Source organism: Hyaena hyaena, unplaced genomic scaffold (assembly GCF_003009895.1).
Source record: "Hyaena hyaena isolate Hyena2069 unplaced genomic scaffold, ASM300989v1 scaffold_77, whole genome shotgun sequence".
Classification (NCBI taxonomy): Eukaryota; Metazoa; Chordata; class Mammalia; order Carnivora; family Hyaenidae; genus Hyaena; species Hyaena hyaena.
In genome coordinates this window covers 3,856,827-3,876,812 of record NW_024080708.1, presented here as the reverse complement: position 1 = coordinate 3,876,812, position 19,986 = coordinate 3,856,827, and the positions used below count along the sequence as shown (strand labels likewise).

Here is a 19,986-nt window from a genome sequence, read left to right as displayed (position 1 = left end):
TTAAATTACATATATGGATTTTAATTTATGTCTTATAAATTTTGTAACTGATAAGTTTCAAAATACAAAATATTATTTTTGTACTTCCTTGAAGTGTAACAATAAGTTGTTGACTTGGCACCGTATAAATAACTTGAAAATATATGTAGACTGACTTTACCCAAAAAAGTTAAAAATAAATAAATATGACTTTGGAATACCAGCCCATATCTTGACATTATTAGTGGCATCTGTTTGGTATGTTCACTGTTGTGTGCAGAAGTTAGCATAACATAACTTTGATAACTGTGATAAATTGGAGGGAGGAGGGAGAAGATGAGGGACAGTGTTAATGTTATAAAAAAAAAAAGTCAGCTTATGTGATACTAAATCCAAGTAAATATTTAAGTAGTTTACAATACCATCTGCTTTTTACTTTCAGGTGATATTATCAAAGCTGTGACTAAACTGGATAAAGTGCGCATCATCTGTATCTTGGATATCTGTAACTTGGGTAACAACAAGGTAGAAGTCTACTTGCACAAAATTTATAGCCCAACTAATACTTCTTAAAAGTTGGCAGATGAAATGGTTACAGGTTATAAGGAAGGCACTGCTTTAAAGATACTCTGTCATTTTGTTGGTAATTTCAGCAGCTGTTTTTCAGTAAGAATATTGCATAAGCTTTCAAGTTATTAAGTGGTCTCATGTTCAATTTCTTTGGAGCTAATGCACTTCATTTAAAATTCATTACTGAAAAGTTCATTGAAACAGATTTTGTGTATCAGGAAAATTTACCTTCTATATAACTATTATCTTGTACTAATTTGTGTTCACTGTTCTATTTGTGGTGTTCCTTTATTTGAAAGCCTCAGCATAAGGCATCCTGACTTAGAAGAGTAACTTCTCTTGAACACTTAACATGCTTTCACTTTTATTCGCCTATACTGGGAAATTTTACATTGCTTATTTGAAGATTAAATTCTCCTAAAGTAGTCAACCTGCATTTCTCACAACTGTGGTAGTTACTGTCATTTTCAAAAGCACACATGGATTGTTAGGGTTCATTTGCCTTGGTCTTCAGTTTGGTCAGCTGTACAATGAGTGTATTAAATTGTCTTCAGGCTTTCAACTCTTTATTGTGACCTCATATCCTTTGCATTTCTAAGTATTTTGACCAGTGTGTGAACTTAAAGCCAGAGGCTACAGTATGCCTCTTTTCTTGGTGTATTGATTTGTAGTTTTCGTACATGTAATGTGAGTTTAAATAGTGAAATTTTATCTCCTATTAATGTTTTAAGTGTGCATATTGAAAATGTAAAACAGTGACTAAGAGAACTGATTTTATTCTGGTTATCTATTTTACTTCATTTTAACTATAAATCGCCATTCCGCATTTGCAAAGCCCTGTGGTTGACATCTACGTGGTTATTAGTTAGATGAGCCAAAATGACCATCACACGAGAAAAAAATATTCAGTGTCAAGATCAATCTGATTGTAGTTCAGCAGTTAACTTGTGGGGTTTTCTTCTAGCCCTGTGATTCAGTGACTTAATATGCTTTATACTTGAAATGTTTTTGTGCAGCTCACAAATCTAAAGACAGATGCTGTACTTTGTTCATAAACGTGTTCAGCCTTTTGTTCTTTATAATTGTGTTTAAATGTTAATTAAAATAGTGAATCCTTCTTGTGTTAAAATTTTGAGTGTATTATTAAAGTGAAAACAAAATAACTTTTTTGGTCTCTTGTCTCATTTTGAATGTATTTGATGTCTCTCTTCTGTATTTTTGACCTATAATAGACCTAAATGTACTTGATAAATGAGCCAATATGCTGCTTCCATATGGTTTGAAGACTTATCAGATAGAATCTCGGTTTTTGTATTAAACTACTATAAACTTTTTTTTAAGTATTTATTTTTGAGAGAGAGAGAGCATGAACTGGGGAGGGGCAGAAAGGGGATAGGATCCAAAGCGGGCTCTGCACTGATATCAGCAAGCCCGATGCGGAGCTTGAACTCACAGACCTTGGGATCATGACCTGAGCTTAAATCAGACACTCGACTGAGACACCTAGGGGCCCAAAACTATTATAAACTTTAAAAGGCAATTCAGTTTTACTGACACGTAAGCGTTGGGGAAGGGAAAAATTAATACTTAAACAGCTATTGACCAAAAACCTCAGGCTGAGATTTCAAAGCTATACACTTTAACAGGTATAATTTCCATTCTCATATTGAATGAGAAATATGACTATTTTTGAAAATTTAGGATCGTTAAAAACAACCTCCCTGGCAATTTATTTTATATTCTAGCACTGTTTCTATCTGTACGTGCAGTAAAACATTTGTGTCCGCATTTCTGGCTGTAAAATTGGATAGCTATGGTAGCAGTTTCCCAAGAAAAATACCAAGCTACCATCAGAAAAACTTGGGGCACCTGGGTGGCTCAGTTGGTTAAGCATCCAACTTCGGCTCAGGTCATGATCTCGCCATTTGTGGGTTCGAGCCCCACATCAGGCTCTGTGCTGACAGCTGAGCCTGGAGCCTGTTTTCAGATTCTCATTCTCTCTCTCTCCCTCTCTCCCTCCCTCTCTCTCTCTCTCTCTCTCTCTCTCTCTCAAAAATAACAAAAAAAAAATGAGCATTTTCTCTCTGCCATTTTTTTCTTCATAGAATTAGCCTGCATTCATTTTATTCATGTCAATAAAGGGATTTTTAACAAATTAGTGTCACCCTTAACATTTGATGTTTTTAGCTAGATGCCCTCTGCCAATATGGACTGTCGATTATAACGAATTCTGTTATTCTAAAGTCATTTCGGGGTACCTAAGTAGCTTGGTTAAGCGTCTGGCTCTTGATTTAGTCTCAGGTCGTGATTTCACAGTGGTGGGGTCAAGCCTGGCAATGGGCTCTGTGCTGATGGTGCAGAGCCTTCTTGGAATCCTCTCTCTCCCTCTCTCTCTTTAAATAAACAAACTTTAAAATCATTTGTATGGTTCATACAGGTTGCTGTTTCACTGGTTTCCTTTACATTTCCTTTATTTTTCTTTTTTAAGCTTTGCTACCCAAGAATTAGCAGGTAAATTGATGGGAGGTGAAATATGTATTATTTGGTCCTGATTATTTTAGTAATCAACTGCTTTTAGTAAAGAAATTTTAGGAAAAAAGGTTAAAAAGTGATCAGCAAAACAAGATTTGGGTATTATCTGAAGATTTCAGTTCTTTGAGATTATCTTCTAATCAAGTCATATTATATTTGTGACTATTGTCCAAAATAAGAACACTGCATATAAACTTATCTCTTGGTCCAGGTCATACCACTCATTATATTATCTTCATTCTTACATTGTTATGTTGATACCACTTGGTTTTTGTTTACCTTTATGATAAGAAATAAAAAGTAGATTTTGAAAAAACAGATTTAAAGCTAGCCACGAGTCTGTCACTAAATGCCTGTGAAGTTTTAAGGAAAGCCACTTAAACTGCTTGGCCTTCATTTCCTTATCCATAAAATTTGCATAATAATGGTCCCATCCAATTCTATAATTCTTTAGGTCTATTAATATAGTTATTAGAACACTGAAAATGTGTTTGTGATATTGTTATGTCTTTCATGAAGATGTAATTTTCTGTGAACATTTTAATATGATTAGACCATTTGTCAGTTATAGCAGCTCATTGTAACAAAAAACAGTGGAAATATTTTAATCCCAGGTGTATTTTTTACTGCTAGTGTTCTTCCTAACTTTCACCTTTCAGTGATTTTTTTTTCAAAAAAGAAATATATAATATTTTAGCTGTTTTTTTAATTTTTTAATGTTCATTCATTTTTGAGAGAGAGAGAGAGAGAGAGAGAGAGAGAATTGGTGGGGGAGGGGCAGAGAGAGAGGGAGACATGGGATCCAAAGCAGGCTCCAGGCTCTGAACTGTCAGCACAGAGCCCGACACAGGGCTTGAACGCATGAACCGTGGGATCATGACCTGAGCCGAAGTCAGATGCTTAACCAACTGAGCCACCCAGGCGCCCCTATGTTATCTTTTTCTTCATTGAAAAGCAGCACTTTTTAAAGAATTTGAATATCCCTGATGTGATTCTGAGATTATTGCATCTAACTCCTAGTAGCTTAGGATGTAGATGTTGCCCCTAACAAGGTTTTAATATCTATTTTGTATGTGGACGAACTAAAACAGGAAAAGACTAAATGATTTAATATAAAATTGTCAAAGCAATTAAACTATAGGTAGGCTTATAAATCCAAGTTTTATTTCTTTAAACTCTCATTTGTGTATAAAATAAAATGTCTGAATAATAGTAAAATTTCATGTAGTGTACCAGATCACTGTGAGATAAACTCCAAATCCTAGAGTTCATAAAATAAGCCAAACTATTGCAGTATACATCCAAGTATTTGAGTGCCCACTCTGTGGGCACTGGGTTAGCACTAGGAACACAGCACAATACAAGCAAAAACACATGGCCCCTCTTCTCATACAGCTTACAATGTTGTGGAGGAGAAAGACATTCAAATAATAGCACAAATAAGTGAGATAAGTGCTGCAAAGGAAAGATGTGGTTTATATTCGATGTTTTTAACAAAGGAAGCGAGATTGGGGTGGGGGTGGGGGGGCACTGGGAAAATTTTTCCTGAGGAAGTGGATGTGTGTTTGAGGACTTGAGTCAGAACTCATATGGCTCGAGTGCAGAAAGTGTCTTACAAAATGAGACCAGCAAACAGACAAGGGCTCTTGCAGGCTATGTAGAGCCTTATAGGCAGTAATAAGGATCTTAGTTTGTATCTTCAGAGTACTGGGAAGCCGTTAAATGGTTTATGGCCAGTATACAAAACAATTTATGTTTTGGAATGGTCACTGTCTCCTGGAAGGAGAATGGATATAAAGAGGTTGCCAGAGACTACTAGTTGGACCCTAATAACTACAATTCTGTGGTAATAGATCTGTCCATCTTCAGCTGGGTGCATGACTATCTACAATAAAGAATATTCCCCCTGCTTCCTTTGTCACTAGATATGGCCTTGTGACTAAGTCCTCACTAAGTTCAGGAGTGAGCATCAGTGATCTGTACAATTACTGAACCATTTTCTCAAAGATTGTGAAGGAATGCTCTCTTTCCCTTTCAACCCCCCCTGCCGCCGTCCTTCCTGCTGGCTGGAATGTGAGCATGGCTGTGAGACATCTTGGATCTTGCAGAGGAAGAGCAACATTCTAGGGATGTCAACCCAACCAGCTAGTAGGATACTAGGCCCCTGATATTGTGGCAAGGCCATACCAACTGTGTACTTCTTACCTGTTTGGGCTGCTACGTGAGAGAAAAGTAAGCTGTCTCGTTTAATTCACCACTATTTTGGGTCTCTGACCAACAATCCATCCTGTATACTACTAATGCAGGAGCCAGAAGTGAAAGCAAGGGGACCAGCTGGATGAACATGAGATCAAGAGAGGTGGATATAGTCCATATAAATTTCAGAGATAACCTTAAAATCAGATTCAGGCATCTTGCCCTATTCTATTGATCCAGTTCTTAACAAATTCTCACCGAAAGAAAAAAAAAAAATCACAAAAAATGCTTCTCCTCACCCTTCCCAAAAATCACAAAGGCAATTTCTTAGTAACCAAGTAAAATGTAGATGACTTTCATGTATCTTTGCTGTCATATGGTACTAGGCATATTTGACTTTGGACATCAAGTGATTCTGTAATATCAGATTTTAGTTATTTCTTTTATTCAGTGTGGGCTAATATCAAAATTAATTTTTATTCCTTTGGAACATACACCATGTTAGAACCGCCCAGTACAGATTTTGAAGTGTGCAATGAGTAATCAAGGGTTACCTGTATTCTATTAGAGACACAGCTCTGTGATTCTTCATCTTTAAAATGTTGGGTTTGCCATAACCATTGTTCAGTCGTATGGAGAAATTTGAAATGTTTTTTGCCTAAGAGATGAATCCTTCCCCTCTCTATGCCTTTACTAATATTAATTACATACCTTTGCTAAGATACTTAATATTTATTAAAGTACTTAGGATACAAGTAATTGAAAAGGTCTAGTAGTATTAAATGTTTGAACAGTAATGTATAGCAGTTGTTCTCAAACTTGTCTTCCCATTAGTATTACCTCTCAAGTTTTAAAAATCACTATGCCTCTGTGTCACCCCTAACTTTGTGCTTGGGGTATAGCCTGGGCATCAAGGCCGTTGATAGCTCCCCAGGTGATTCTAATGTGGAGACAAGTTTGAAAAACACTAGTATACATTACTGTTTAAATGTTTTTACTGTTTGTTTATTTTTGAGAGGGTGAGCGTGAGCAAGGGAGGGGCAGAGAGTAAGAGAGAGAATCCAAAGCAGGCTCCATGCTGTTAGTGCAGAGCCCGATGCGGGGCTCAAACTCACAAACCACGAGATCATGACCTGAGCCAAAGTTGGATGCTCAACCAACTGAGCCACCCAGGCGCCCCTATACAGTACTATGTAAAGCACTTGTCAGTTTTGTTAGAGCTCAAGCTTTACCCAATACTTTGACCTCCGTTTTAGGTGCTACAAGATTCCGCTACTCTCAATGCAGTGTCATCATGAATTGTGTTGAGAGAAAGGAAAAATTAAAAATTGATAGTTTCTAAACAACTTTTATTTTCATACAGTTCTGACATGTCAGGTCTAGTAAAGACCTTATGGATAAATAAATCTGAATCCAATCTCCTTTATTGTGTAAATGAACAAAAAGTCCCAGAGAGGTTTTTCTTTTCCTGAGGATATAATATTTAGCTGTTGCAGAGCCAACACTTGTGCAAACTTTCGGTTTGTAATATACTTCAGAAATGTTCAGAATACCACCTAAAGTACAGATAAACATAGAAATATAGATTGTACAATATATAGATTGTAAATGAGTAGATATACAATATGTAGATAATACAAGTATAGATTGGAAGTTGAAGCACAATGAGGTTGAAATAAAATGATGGCAACAGGGGCGCCTCAGTGGCTCAGTCAGTTAAGCATCTGATTCTTCATCTCAGCTCAGGTCTTGATCTCAGGGACATGAGTTCAAGCCCCATATTCAAGCCTACTTATAAAAGAAAAAAAAAAAAAAAACCAAAACCAATGACCGTGATTCTGTCAAAACTACAACTAGATTCTGTAAAATTTGCATCATGTCCAGGTAGTATGATCTAAAGTCCTTCAATTGTAAAGTGCTTAAGAATTACCTGGATAGCTTATTTAAAATGTGAATTCCTAGATATTTCCCTCAGATTCTGATTCAGGATGACTGGGGGTAGGACCCAGGAACCTTAGTTTTTAATAACATTCTAAGTGGGCATAATGTAGGTGTTCCATAAGCTAAACTTTAAAATCACTAAATAAGCACTAGACCACTCATGCCCCAACAAATTACCTTAAGAGTTAACAGGGGAGCCTGGGTGGCTCAGTTAGTTAAGTGTCCAACTTCAGCTCAGTTCATGATCTCATGGTTCCTGAATTGGAGCCCTCCATCGGGCTCTCTGCTATCAGCACAGGGCCTGCTTTAGATCCTCTGTCTCCCTCTCTCTTTGCTTCTCCCCTCCTCTCAAAAATAAACGTAAATAGGGGCGCCTGGGTGGCTTAGTCAGTTAAGCGTCCGACTTTCGCTTAGGTCATGATCTCGCGGTTCGTGGGTTCGGGCCCCGCGTCGGGCTCTGTGCCGACTGCCAGCTCAGAGCCTGGAGCCTGTTTCGGAGTCTGTGTCTCCCTCTCTCTCTGAGCCTCCCCTGCTCACGCTGTCTCTCTCTCTCTCTCCTAGAAATAAATAAAAAAAATATTTAAAAAAAATAAAAATAAACGTAAATAAAAAAGAATTAACAGAAAAATTACATCAATCTAAGGTTGTCAGTTACAATTCTCTGAAAGTCATAAAAGGAAACATAAATACACTTATATAAAGGAATATAATGCTGGTTACCATATAAAGTCATGCACTTTAACCTTCAGAGCAATTACACATTTTTTAATTGTTTAAGTCTACATATTGATTTTGATGCAGAGACAGAGGGAGAGAGAATTCCAAGGAGGTGACCGCACAGAACCCGACGCAGGGTTCAGTCACACAAACCATGAGATAACGACCTGAGCCAAAATCATGTCGGATGCTTAACCAACTGAGCCACCCAGGCACTCCAGGGAGCAATTTGAAATAGTTTAGTAAAATTCTCTTTAATACACCAGCACTGCCATACAGCGTTACGGGGAAGTTGTCATCTTTAAGGCCTGTAATAACTTGACTTCAGCAACAACTATAATGTGAAGACCTGAAACTAGTATGTTAAGATGAACAAAACTTCTAATGGATTTAGCTCACTTCTCACTAATTTGTTTTTAAGCTATTTCATGAGAAACTTTTCCTTTAGAAGCAATTTAATAACTGGTAGGAAAAGTGAAATCAAACTTCTAGGACTTGACTAATTATTTGCATGTTGAATGCTGATGTTGCATTTACCACACGTCTACCAGCAATCAGCAAGCTAATGGTTTTGGCAATAATAACATTTTTGTTTTCAATTTGATAGTTTTCTTTGTCCAGTGAGTGCAGGTTTTATTATGAGTTTAACCATCAAAACCATAGTGTTAATAGCAAAATAATGAACTATTTGAGTTTATTTTTAGGTAGACCACAAGCTAATACACATAGACCTTTAAACATGAATAATTATTAACTGATTACTATGTGTAAGATGCTTATAATAATAGGTTTTAGGGGGGATATGCAGATAAGTAATCGACAGGTGTAATATGATACAGAGGTTTATATTTGTATTGTGCATCTGTTGGGATTGTATTCATTAGGTTCTACTGCAGATTTCCTGAACTCCTCCCTTCCACCGAATAGCAGAGCGTTAACTTTTGGTTCCCACCTGCAGGGACCACTCCAACACTATTATTTCAGATGCCTGAGGGCAGACAAGAAGTAGGGGAGGAAACGGCTTCATTGATTATCTCCCTCAACAATGTCTCCAGGGTGCCTGGGTGTCTCCGTTGGTTAAGCGGCTGACTCTTGGTTTAGGCTGAGGTCATGGTCCCACGGTTTTGAGTTGGAGCTGCTGTCTCTGTCTCTCTCAAAAATAAACTGAGGACTGATGGGAGTTGGGGGGAGGAGGGCTGATGGGCATGGAGGAGGGCCCTTGTGGGGATGAGCACTGGGTGTTCTATGGAAACCAACTTGATAATAAACTATTTGTAAAAAAATAATAATGAAATAAATCCATGTTTAAAAACCCAAATGTCTCCTATTTTCCTATTCTGTGTTGTCCTGTACCCTTGCCTCTAGTGGTCTTTCTGATTGCAAACTACTTTCCTTGGAGTTCAGACTACCATCATGCCTGCCTTCCTTTTGACCCGGTGTCCTTCTGCTTCTCTGACAACCCGATGCCTGTTTGTCTTGTTTGCTGACTCTTGGCCCAGACTCCTCATATCTCTGCCTTGTCTGTTTATCTACTTCTTCGCCAGCCTTTGGCACATATTGCAATCTCCCTACCCCGGCTACTTGCCCCAACCAATTGACCCTCAGCAATATTTATCAGTGCCCTCCTGATTAGAAGCAGAGCTTACAATAAAGGAAATGATGACATAAACAAATCTGTTAATACATCTGAAAGAACTAGAATTTAAAACTACTGTGTGTTAAAAATTACACCTTGACTGATCTTTTGTTACAGTATAACACATGGGACATAAAAATTAATGGAATGCGGCAACTCGGGTATCAGGCAATCAACAAATATTTGAGTGCCTACCATGGGCAATGCACTGTACTTGAAAGGGTCCCTAGCCACTGAAATGTTTACTTTTCAACGAACAAACAAGGTGGCAGAAGATATTCCTTGGGGAGCCTGTTAAGAAAAATTCCACAAAGAAATAAGAGGGGAGCAGGGCTATGAAATCAATTCTGTTGCCATAGCAGTGAAACATACGGATCTTCACCTACTCCTGGTGAAACTGGTTGATAGCATATTTCAGCAGGGCTTGGAAAACCAGTTTTGCGTTTCAGGTATTCTGAGAGAGGTGACTTTCAGCCTGGTCACGTGGGGTTCCCAAGAGTCCAGTTCCTCATCCCAATCCACTCCACGTTTATGAAAGTGCATTAGCTGGAACATTAAGAGAAAAAAATCTCAGTGCAGGAAGTCATCCAATCCTGATAAGCTGACATGTAGAATAAAGTTTCTGGTGTTATTTATTGCTAAGGTAGTCCTCATTAAAGGTTACGTGTGTACAGTTGGAGGAGGGGCAGGCAAGGGAGAATGTAGATAACTAAAGGGAAACAGAGCTAATGTATTCAGAGCTTATGTTGCTAGAGGTGAGATCAGTTACCAACTTGCAACTGAAATTTCAAACTTCTACTTAGCGGGGACGTGAGTGGACAAATGGTGACTGATAGCTGGAAATATCAGCAGACATCTTAAATTTTACGCTCAAATGAACGAGCAATGAACCAGGAGACTGAGTCCAGTTGTTTTCGGCTGTTTATAATTTGTACCTTTTTATTTAGGATCACAGCGTCTTTTTCAGTGAATGCCTACGTGACTGTGACTTACTACAATGAAACCAGCAACTGCACTTTGATAGAGTCGTGTGAATGTGGTGTTTATGGATTAGCTTCACCAGTGGCTAATGCCATGGGGGTGGTGAGCATCCCTAGGAACAATAACTACCAAGCTTGTGACTACAACACTGAGTTTACTAATACTAACAGTCCCTGGATTGCACTGATAGAAAGAGGTAATTGTACATTTTCGGAAAAAATTCAAGCAGCGGGCAGAAGAAATGCAGATGCTGTTGTGATTTTTAATGTTCCAGAGACGGGTAACCAGACGATACAGATGGCAAATTTCGGTAAGTAATGACTGAGCCCCAGAGAAGATTTATGTCTTTGTTTATCTTAAAATGGTATTTCCATCTAGAACTACTCTAGGATCTGGCAATGATGTAAAAACAATTTTACTTAATATTTTCTTTCGCCCAGCACTATTTGGAATTTCTTTACTATTACTTAGTATTTGTAACTAATTTATTCCAAGGGCAAAAGCAACTCATGAAGTGAGCCCTATTTTCTTTCATGATTTTCTTAGCTGTATTAGTTCGCTCACTGTTTATTATATAACTACTTTGTAAGAAAACGTACCTGACCTCTAAACATTAAAGGAAACATGAATATTTTAATTTCATTTTTAATTTGCACTCTTCAGTTTGATTCATTTTCTCGGGCTGAAAGGATTATGTGTATTCAAGTCCGTGGTAGCTACAAAACTGATTCATTACTCTGAGTAAACAATAGCATATTATAAGTATGAAAACTGTTTCTAGAAATTAGAATTCGACTATCTGCTATATGCATGTGAGATTTGAATCTGTGGGACTAATACATATAAAACTACTCTCTAAGAAAAATTATACGTTGGAAAAGGCATGGGAGAAGTAGGATCACACTTTACATTAAAAGTAAAAATTCCCTTAGAAGTTTTTACTTCGGACTTCTTGAGTAAATATAATCATCTAATTTGTTAACTTGGTAATGAAATTTACTTCCAAGAGTCACTGTTTTTGTTTTGTAAAACAGTACCACTTTCCAAATAAATGGTTTTTCAACTAGTAAAGAAATAGACTTCTGACCCAAGTTTTCTATACCATGGATGCATAGGGATATTTTTAGCCCCAGATGGCTAAAGAGAAAAAAAAAATGGTAATAATTTCGAACAGAGTGAGAGCTGAAAGAGCACACTGTCAGAATAATTGGTTATCACCACCCAATCTGGCCTCTGAGAAAATTAATGCCAAGTAAATAGATTTTAGAATTATAAAAGAAAATCAAATTTGTGGCATGGTAGTTCAGTACTAATGCTGGAAAAACAAGCTGCTTTTTAGTCTGAGTATCAAAAAACCAGGTAACATGGTCTTTCAGCAGTACAAAATTTATGGTAAATGTAGAAAAACTCTTCTCGATACTTTTGTAATATATCTTGGGCATTCCTAGAATTCAGGCATTCATGCTTTCTTTTTTTAATGTGCGTTTATTTCTGGTCTCCCTTATTTTTCTACTCTCCTGCCTTCTCCTCCCAACTTCAATTGTCCCCTCTTCCTCATTCTTTCTCTTGATTTCTTTCCTTTCCTCTGGGTCCATTGAATCTCTTTCAAGATCTTCAGTTCCATTTTCCTTTATCTAATCTTTTTTGGTTGGGTGGGTGGTTTTGGTGTGTGTTGGGGGGGGGATGTTTTTAATTTTATTTAAATTCAGGTTAATTAACATATAGTGCAACAATGGTTCCAGGAGTAGAATTTAGTGATTCATCACTTACATACAACAACAGTCAGTGCTCATCCCAACAAGTGCTGTCCTTAATGCCCATCGCTCATTTAGTCCATCTCCCCAACCAACAACCCTCCAGCAACCCTCAGTTTCTTTTCTGTATTTGAGTCTTTTGTGGTTTGCCTTCCTCTCTGTTTTTATTCTTATTTTTCCTTCCCTTCCCCTATGTTCATCTGTTGTATTTTTAAATTCCACATATGAATGAAATCATATAATATCTGTCTTTCTCTGGCTGACTTATTTCACTTACTGTAATACATTCTAGTTCCATCCACATTGTTGCAAATGGCAAGATTTCCTTCTTTTTGATCACCCAGTAGTTTTCCATTGTATATATACAACATCTTCTGTATCCATTCATTAGTCGATGCACATTTGGTCTCTTTCCATAATTTGGCTATTGTTGATAGTACTGCTATAAACATTGGGCTCCATGTGCCCCTTCGAATCAGCAATTCTGTATCCTTTGGATAAATACCTACTAGTGCAATTGCTGGATCATAGGGTGGCTCTATTTTTAGCTTTTTGAGGAGCTTCCATACTCTTTTCCAGAGTGGCTGCACCAGTTTGCATTCCCACCAGTAGTCCAAAAGTGTTCCTCTTTCTCCTCATCCTTGCCAATGTCTGTTGTTTCCTGAGTTGTTAATTTTAGTCATTCTGACAGGTGTGAGGTGGTGTCTCACTGATTTTGACTTGTATTTCCCTGATGATGAGTGATGTTGAGCATCTTTTCAAGTGTCTGTTAGCCATCTGGATGTCTGTTTCTGATGGAAAGTGCCTGTTCCTGTCTTCTGCCCATTTTTTCACTAGATTATTTGTTTTTGGGTGTTGAGTTTGATAAGTCCTTTATAGATTTTGGATTTCTAAACTTTTACCTGATTTGCAAATATCTTCTCCCATTCTGTCAGTTGACTTTTTGTTAACTCTCCCTTAGCTGTGCAGAAGCTTTTTATCTTGATGAGGTCCCAATAGTTCATTTTTGCTTTTATTTCCCTTGTCTCTGGAGACATGTCTAGTAAAGAAGTTGCTGCGGCCCAGGTCACAGAGGTTGTTGCCAGTTTTCTCCTCTAGGATTTTGATGGCTTCATGTCTTACATTTTAGTCTTTCATCCATTTTGAGTTTATTTTTGTGTATGGTGTAAGAAAGTGGCCCAGGTCCATTCTTTTGCATGTCACTGTCCAGTTTTCCCATCACCATTTGCTGAAGAGACTGTCTTTTTTCCACTGGATAATTTTTTCCTGCTTTGTCAAAGATTAGTTGGCCATATGCTTGTGGTCCGTTTCTGGGTTCTCTGTTCTGATCCATTGATCTATGTGTCTGTTTTTGTGCCATACTGTCTTGATGATTACAGCCTTGTAATACAGCCGAAAGTCTGGACTTGTGATGCCTCCAGCTTTAGTTTTCTTTTTCAACATTACTTTGGCTATTCTGGGTCTTTTCTGGTTCCATATAAATTTTAGAATTGTTTGTTATAGCTCTGTGAAGAATGCTAGTGTTATCTTGATAGGGATTGCATTGAATGTGTAGATTGCTTTGGGTAGTAGCAGCATTTAAACAGTATTTGTTCTTCCTATCCAGGAGCATGGAATGTTTTTCCATTTCTTTTTGTCTTCTGCAGTTTCTTTCATAAGCTTTTTATAGTTTTCAGCACACAGATCTTTGACCTCTTTGGCTAGGTTTATGGTTTTCGGTGCAATTGTAAATGGGATTGATCCCATGATTTCTCTTTCTGCTGCTTCATTATTGGTGTATAGAAATGCAACCGATATCTGTATCTTGATTTTATATCCTGGGACTTTGCTGGATTCATGGATCAGTTCTAGCAGTTTTTTGGTGAAGTCTTTTGGGTTTTCCATGTAAAGTATCATGTTGTCTGCGAAGAGTGAAAGTTTGACTTCTTCCTTGCTGATTTTTTTCTTTTGAAGCTCAGACTACTTCATAAGCCTTCCCTGCATGTTCCTATTATTTTCACAAGTGACTTTTATTTTTATAGAAATAGAGATAGCCTTCTCACGAATATTAGAAACTAAACCTGTTCTAAGGAACCTACTTCCCTTATGTTTCAACTTAGATTCTGAGTACTCTAGGTTTCCTTTTACATGGACAATCCCATTCTTTTCACCCCCCTGCTATTTTTAAAGTATAAACGGGGGGCGCCTGGGTGGCTTAGTCGGTTAAGCGTCCGACTTTCGCTTAGGTCATGATCTCGCAGTTCGTGGGTTCGTGCCCCGCGTCGGGCTCTGTGCTGACTGCCAGCTCAGAGCCTGGAGCCTGTTTCAGTCTGTGACTCCCTCTCTCTCTGACCCTCCCCTGCTCATGCTGTCTCTCTCTCTCTCTCTCTCCTAGAAATAAAAAAATATTTAAAAAAAATAAAAATAAAGTATAAACAGTACCAAACTGAATAGTAGTCCTGTTTTCAAAACTTGCTTTACAGTAGGCAGTAGGCACCAACATCTAGTGGAATGTAGGTACCCAGCCACTGATTTTAAAAGATTTATCAAAGGTCACTTAACAGTAAATCTCACCAAAAGGCATGCCTGCAATCATTTGAATGTAGGACTCTGAGCAGAGTATTAAAAACAAGACAGTTACATTTATCATTCAATATATATTCCCAATGTAATCAAGGATACGTGATCAAAAACACATTTGAAACTACTGCATTGTCCCTCTTTTAAAATAAGCACATCGATAAAGATAGCATAATGATAATAGTTGTAATAGTTTATAATTATTGCCATTCACTGTATGTCAGGCACTGTTGTAGGGCCTTTATTTTATTTAATAAATATTGATCTTTAACATTTAATGATCTCAACCCCAAAGAATTAAAATTGTAAGTTTAGTCTTTTGCAGTTATAAGACCTGTCAACTACTGTGTTACTAGAGTTCTTCCTTCCCAGAAATATCCCTTCATGTAGAAATTATTAGACGATGCGGTTGACAAACAGGGAAGCAGGTGTGGATACAAAGATTCTATGATCAACTTCTAGACCATTAAAGATTGAGTCATTGTTTTACAACATAAGCCAAAATTTTGTTAGTATTTGCTCTCTTTTCATTAGTGTCCTGTTTTGTTTAACCACACTACAACTCCGTTTCCTCCTACAAAGGCTCATGGCTTCATCTCCATCACCTCATCTTTTATCACCCCTAAACACCACCTTTTCAGAAAATCATGCCTGAGCCTGCCCAAGGCTGTGGGACCCTTTCATTCTTGCCTGTTTCACCTACCTCCATCCCTCAAGTCCCATTTTTACATGCTAGGCCTTAGTAGCTTTTCCATAAATGCTGTGCCTCTTCACTCACTGATGTCAATGACTTCCAATCAAAGACCACTGGGAACAGACCTGTGGGAACAACCCTGAAAAAGTTGGGTTTATTATTTGCTGCAACAAAGGAAGAATGCACACCGTGGGAAACCATGGGCCATGTCAGTAGGAGGGTGGTAGAGGGGACTTGCAGGATTTGTGCTTGCTTTGGGTGATTTGGGAGACGGCTGAGGGAAGCGGGCCACTTACCAGCCATCCCAGTTTGCCCGAGACAAGGATTTCCTGGAATGTGGGATTCTCAGTGCTTAAACCAGGAAATTCCTGGAAAAACCAGGCTGAGTTAACTACTCTAGCTGGTTTTGTTCTAGATCTAGATGCTATCAGAAAGTGGGGGTAATTCTGTGACTGGATGCTAAATAAATCTTATTTCTAAGTAGGGAAGACTAACCTGAAGCTATAGCAGTAATTGGTAATGAAGCAACGGTCACTCATGTTAGCCAGGATGGGAGATATTCAGTCATTTTTGTGGGTTGGACACTGTTCATGTTTTGACTATGTTCAGACATGATTGTGGAGTGGTGTTCTTTTTGTCTTGATCCTTCGTGGTCACAGAGGGACCTTCCCTAATGCTGATGTTATGTGAAACTATTTATGTTCAACAAGAAAATGCCAAAGCCCAGTTGATAGTGCTAGGCTTGGTCCCAGATGTTGAGTCCGCTTGTCTCTTTCTCACTGACGATACACTATGCCTATGCCCTTACTAGTGTGCAAATACATTCTCTTCTCCCACCCACCCACCCAACACCATTTTATATTTCTATGCCTCCTCATCTCTAGGCTGCCTTCAAGGTCTCCAACAAGCATAAAGGATGCATCTGCACTCCTTGCCACTCATGGTTTCGTGATATGGATACAGAATGTCCTTACTCCTGGGTCAAGTGTATTTATAGTCTCCCTATTAGCAGGATTCTTTTTTCTGAAGGGGACAGCTTCAGACTGAGAAGAGCTTCCACTGAAGAGGAATAGGGGATAGCCTACACTTGGAGGTAGACCTTTAATTCGAGGTTTCCCAATTCACAGTGTGTTTTGACTTGGCATATGCTTATGGTACCCGTAAGTAATTGTGTAACTTCTTAAAAACCTTTTCCAAATGTTTCAGAGACATCCATCCAATTCTGTCCCAGTTGTACAAGAAAAATCAAGAGGCCTGTTCTGTTATTAAAGTCTAAAATTTGGAACATATTAAGTGCTTACTTGCCAAGCAAACAGGCTCTGAAAGTTAAATATGCTGTCAATAGGTAAATTGCCTTCATAAATGCTTACACTTGACTGCAGTTTATTTCAGCAAGGTCAATAATTTGGGTGGGATAAAATGGTTCTTATGTTTTTATCGTTTCAACTGTGTTGAATGAAGGGGATTACAGGGTGAGGTTTGAAGCATCTCAGAAACCCCAAAACTCACCAATTCCAGAGCAAGTATGTGCAGGGAAGGGAAGGGTTTAATCAGAGTGGCAAACGCAAATGTTAAACGTTCTGGGAAAATGTTTCCTCGAAATGAAAGAGGAAATAAAAATATAGTATATAAATGAAGGGAGAAAATAGTTAAAATTTCCAGTAAGGCTAGACTCAGATATATACATTAAGGAGAGCTTAATTCAAGAAAACTAATGAGCTCCACGTGAAAGGAATCTCAAATCTGTCTAGTTGTATCCATCTCCAAGACTTCGTACTCAGACCATCGAGCAACTTCCTAACGAATCTTGTTTCTCTTGTCCCCTTCCAAGGCCACTCCCCACACTGAAGCCAAAGTGGCTTTTGAGAAAAGATAAGCCACACCTCGTCCACAATCTTTTAGCGGTTCCCGTGACACTTAGAGTAAATTCAAACTTCTTCCCATGTCCTTACCTAGTCATGAATCACCTGGCTCCTGCCTACCACTCTGACCTCATTTCCTCTAAGCGCCTCGCCTCCCCTCCCCCAACATTCACTCAGCTCTTGCCACACTGGCTTCCTTTCAGTCCTTCCAAGCCACTACACGCTTCCCTGCCCTTGAGCCTGAAAGTACTCGATACTTCCCTCTTCTTCACTCCCACATCTCATTGTAAATATAAAGTCCTGTTGATTTGACCTCCAAGCATTTCTTTTTTTTTTTAAGTTTTTATTTAAATTCCAGTTAGTTAACTTACAGTGTAATATTAGCTTCATTCAGGTGTACAATATGTCATTCAACACTTCCATGCAACACCCCGTGCTCATCACAACAACAAGTGCATTCCTTAATCTCCATCACTTTTTCACCCATCTGCCACCCCCTCCCTCTGGTAACAATCTGTTCTCTATAGTTAACAGTCTATTTCTTGATCTCTCTTTCTCTCTCTCTCCTCTCTCTCTCTCTCTCGGCTTGTTTTGTTTCTTAAATTCCACATATGAGTGAAACCATATGGTATTTGTCTTCATTTGACTTATTTTGCTTGGCATTATAGTGTCTAGCTCCATTCATGTCATTGCAAATGGCAAGATTTCATTCTTTTTAAGGCCGAATAATATTCCATTATCTATATGTATATATAGATAACGAAAGTGTGGTATATATTTATACCATTCATTATCCATTCATCTATCCAAGAACACTTGGACTACTTGCATATTTTGGCTACTGTAAATAATGTAGCTATAAACATAGGGATGCATCTATCCCTTTGAATTAGTGTTCCTTTATTCTTTGGGTAAATATCCAGTAGTGCAATTGCTGGATCATGAGGTAGTTCTAGTTTGAACTTTTTGAGGAAACTTCATACTGTTTTCCACAGTGGCTGCACCAGTTTGCATTCCTACCAACAGTGCAAGAGGGTTCTTTCTCTCCACATGCTCACCAATACTTGTTGTTTCTTGTGTTGTTGATTTTAACCATGCTAACATGTGTGAGGTGGCATTTCATTCTAGTTTTGATAGGCATTTTCCCGATGATGAGTAAAATCTGTTGGCCATCTGGATGTCATTGGAGAAATCTCTGTTCATGTCCTCTGCCCATTTTTAATTAGATTTGTTTGTTTATGGGTGTTAAGTTGTATATGTTCTTTATATATTTTGGATAGTAACCCTTTGTTGGATATGCTATTTGCAAATATCTTATCCCATTCCATAGGTTGCCTTTTAGTTTAGTTGTTTCCTTTGCTGTGCAGAAGCTTTTAATTTTCATGAAGTTCCAATAGTTTACTTTTGCTTTTGTTTCCCTTGCCTCAGGAGACATATCTGGTAGGAAGTTGCTACAGCTGATGTCAAAGAAGTTACTGCCTACTTCTAGGATTTCTATGGTTTCAGGTCTCATGATTAGATCTTTAATACATTCTGAATTTATTTTTGAGTATGGTGTAAGAAAGTGGTCCAATTTCATTCTTTTGCATGTTGCTGCCCAAGTTTTCCCAGCACCATTTTTTGAAGAGACTGTCTTTTTCCCATTGGCTGTTCTTTCCTACTTTGTCAAAGATTGATTGACCATATAGTTATGGATTCATTTCTGGGTTTTCTATTATGTGCCATTGATCTATGTGTCTGTTTTTGTGCCAGTACCATACTGTTTGATTACTACAGCTTTGTAATATAACTTTAAGTCCAGAATTGTGATGCCTCCAGCTTTGTTTTTCTTTTTCAAGGCTATTCGGGGGTCATTTATGCTTCCATACAAATTTTAGGATTGTTTGTTCTAGTTATTTGAAAAATGCTGTTGGTATTCTGATGGGGATTGCATTAAATCTGTAGATAGCTTTGGGTAGTACAGACATTTTAACAATATTTGTTCTTCCAATCCATGAGTATGGAATGTCTTTCCATTTCTTTGTGTTTTCAATTCTTTCATTAGTGTTGTAAAGTTTTCAAAGTACAGATCTTTAACCTCTTTGGTTAGATTTATTCCTAGGTATCTTATTATTTTGGGGTGCAATTCCAAATGTGATTGATTCTTTCTGCTATTTCATTATTTGTGTTTAAAAATGAAACAGGCTTCTCTATGTTGATCCTCTACTGAATTTGTATATCAGTTCTAGCGATTTCTTGATAGAGTCTTTCAGGTATTCTGTATATAGTATTATGTCATCTGCAAATACTAAACGTTATACTTCTTCCTTGACAATTTGGTTGCTTTTTATTTCTTTTTGTTGTCTGATACTGTGGCTAGGATTTCCAGTACTATGTTGAATAAAAGTGGTGGGAGTAGACATCTTTGTCTTCTTTCTGACCTTAGGGAAAAAACTCTCAGTTTTCTCCCCCATTAAGGATGATGTTAGCTGTGGATTTTTCGTAAGTAGCCTTTCTTATGTTGAGGTATGTTCCCCCTAAACCTGCTTTGTGGAGGTTTTTTTTTTTTTTTTTTTTTTTTTTTTT

General features: G+C 37.9%; 2 protein-coding genes across 3 annotated transcripts in view; both read left to right on the top strand.

The window, feature by feature from the left end:
• The window catches only part of RADX (RPA1 related single stranded DNA binding protein, X-linked), a 71,354-nt gene extending 69,677 nt beyond the window's left edge, over positions 1–1,677 (top strand). For both annotated transcript variants that reach the window (XM_039233478.1, XM_039233477.1), the window contains exon 14: positions 422–1,677. In XM_039233478.1, the coding sequence (XP_039089409.1) occupies positions 422–552 (131 nt within the window). In that variant the 3' untranslated portion in view covers positions 553–1,677. The remainder of the gene's footprint in view (positions 1–421) is intronic.
• An 8,503-nt stretch (positions 1,678–10,180) lies between these two features.
• RNF128 (ring finger protein 128) overlaps positions 10,181–19,986 on the top strand; it is a 102,167-nt gene continuing 92,361 nt past the window's right edge. The window contains exon 1 of the mRNA XM_039233535.1: positions 10,181–10,862. Coding sequence (XP_039089466.1) covers positions 10,457–10,862 — 406 coding nt within the window. The 5' untranslated portion in view covers positions 10,181–10,456. The remainder of the gene's footprint in view (positions 10,863–19,986) is intronic.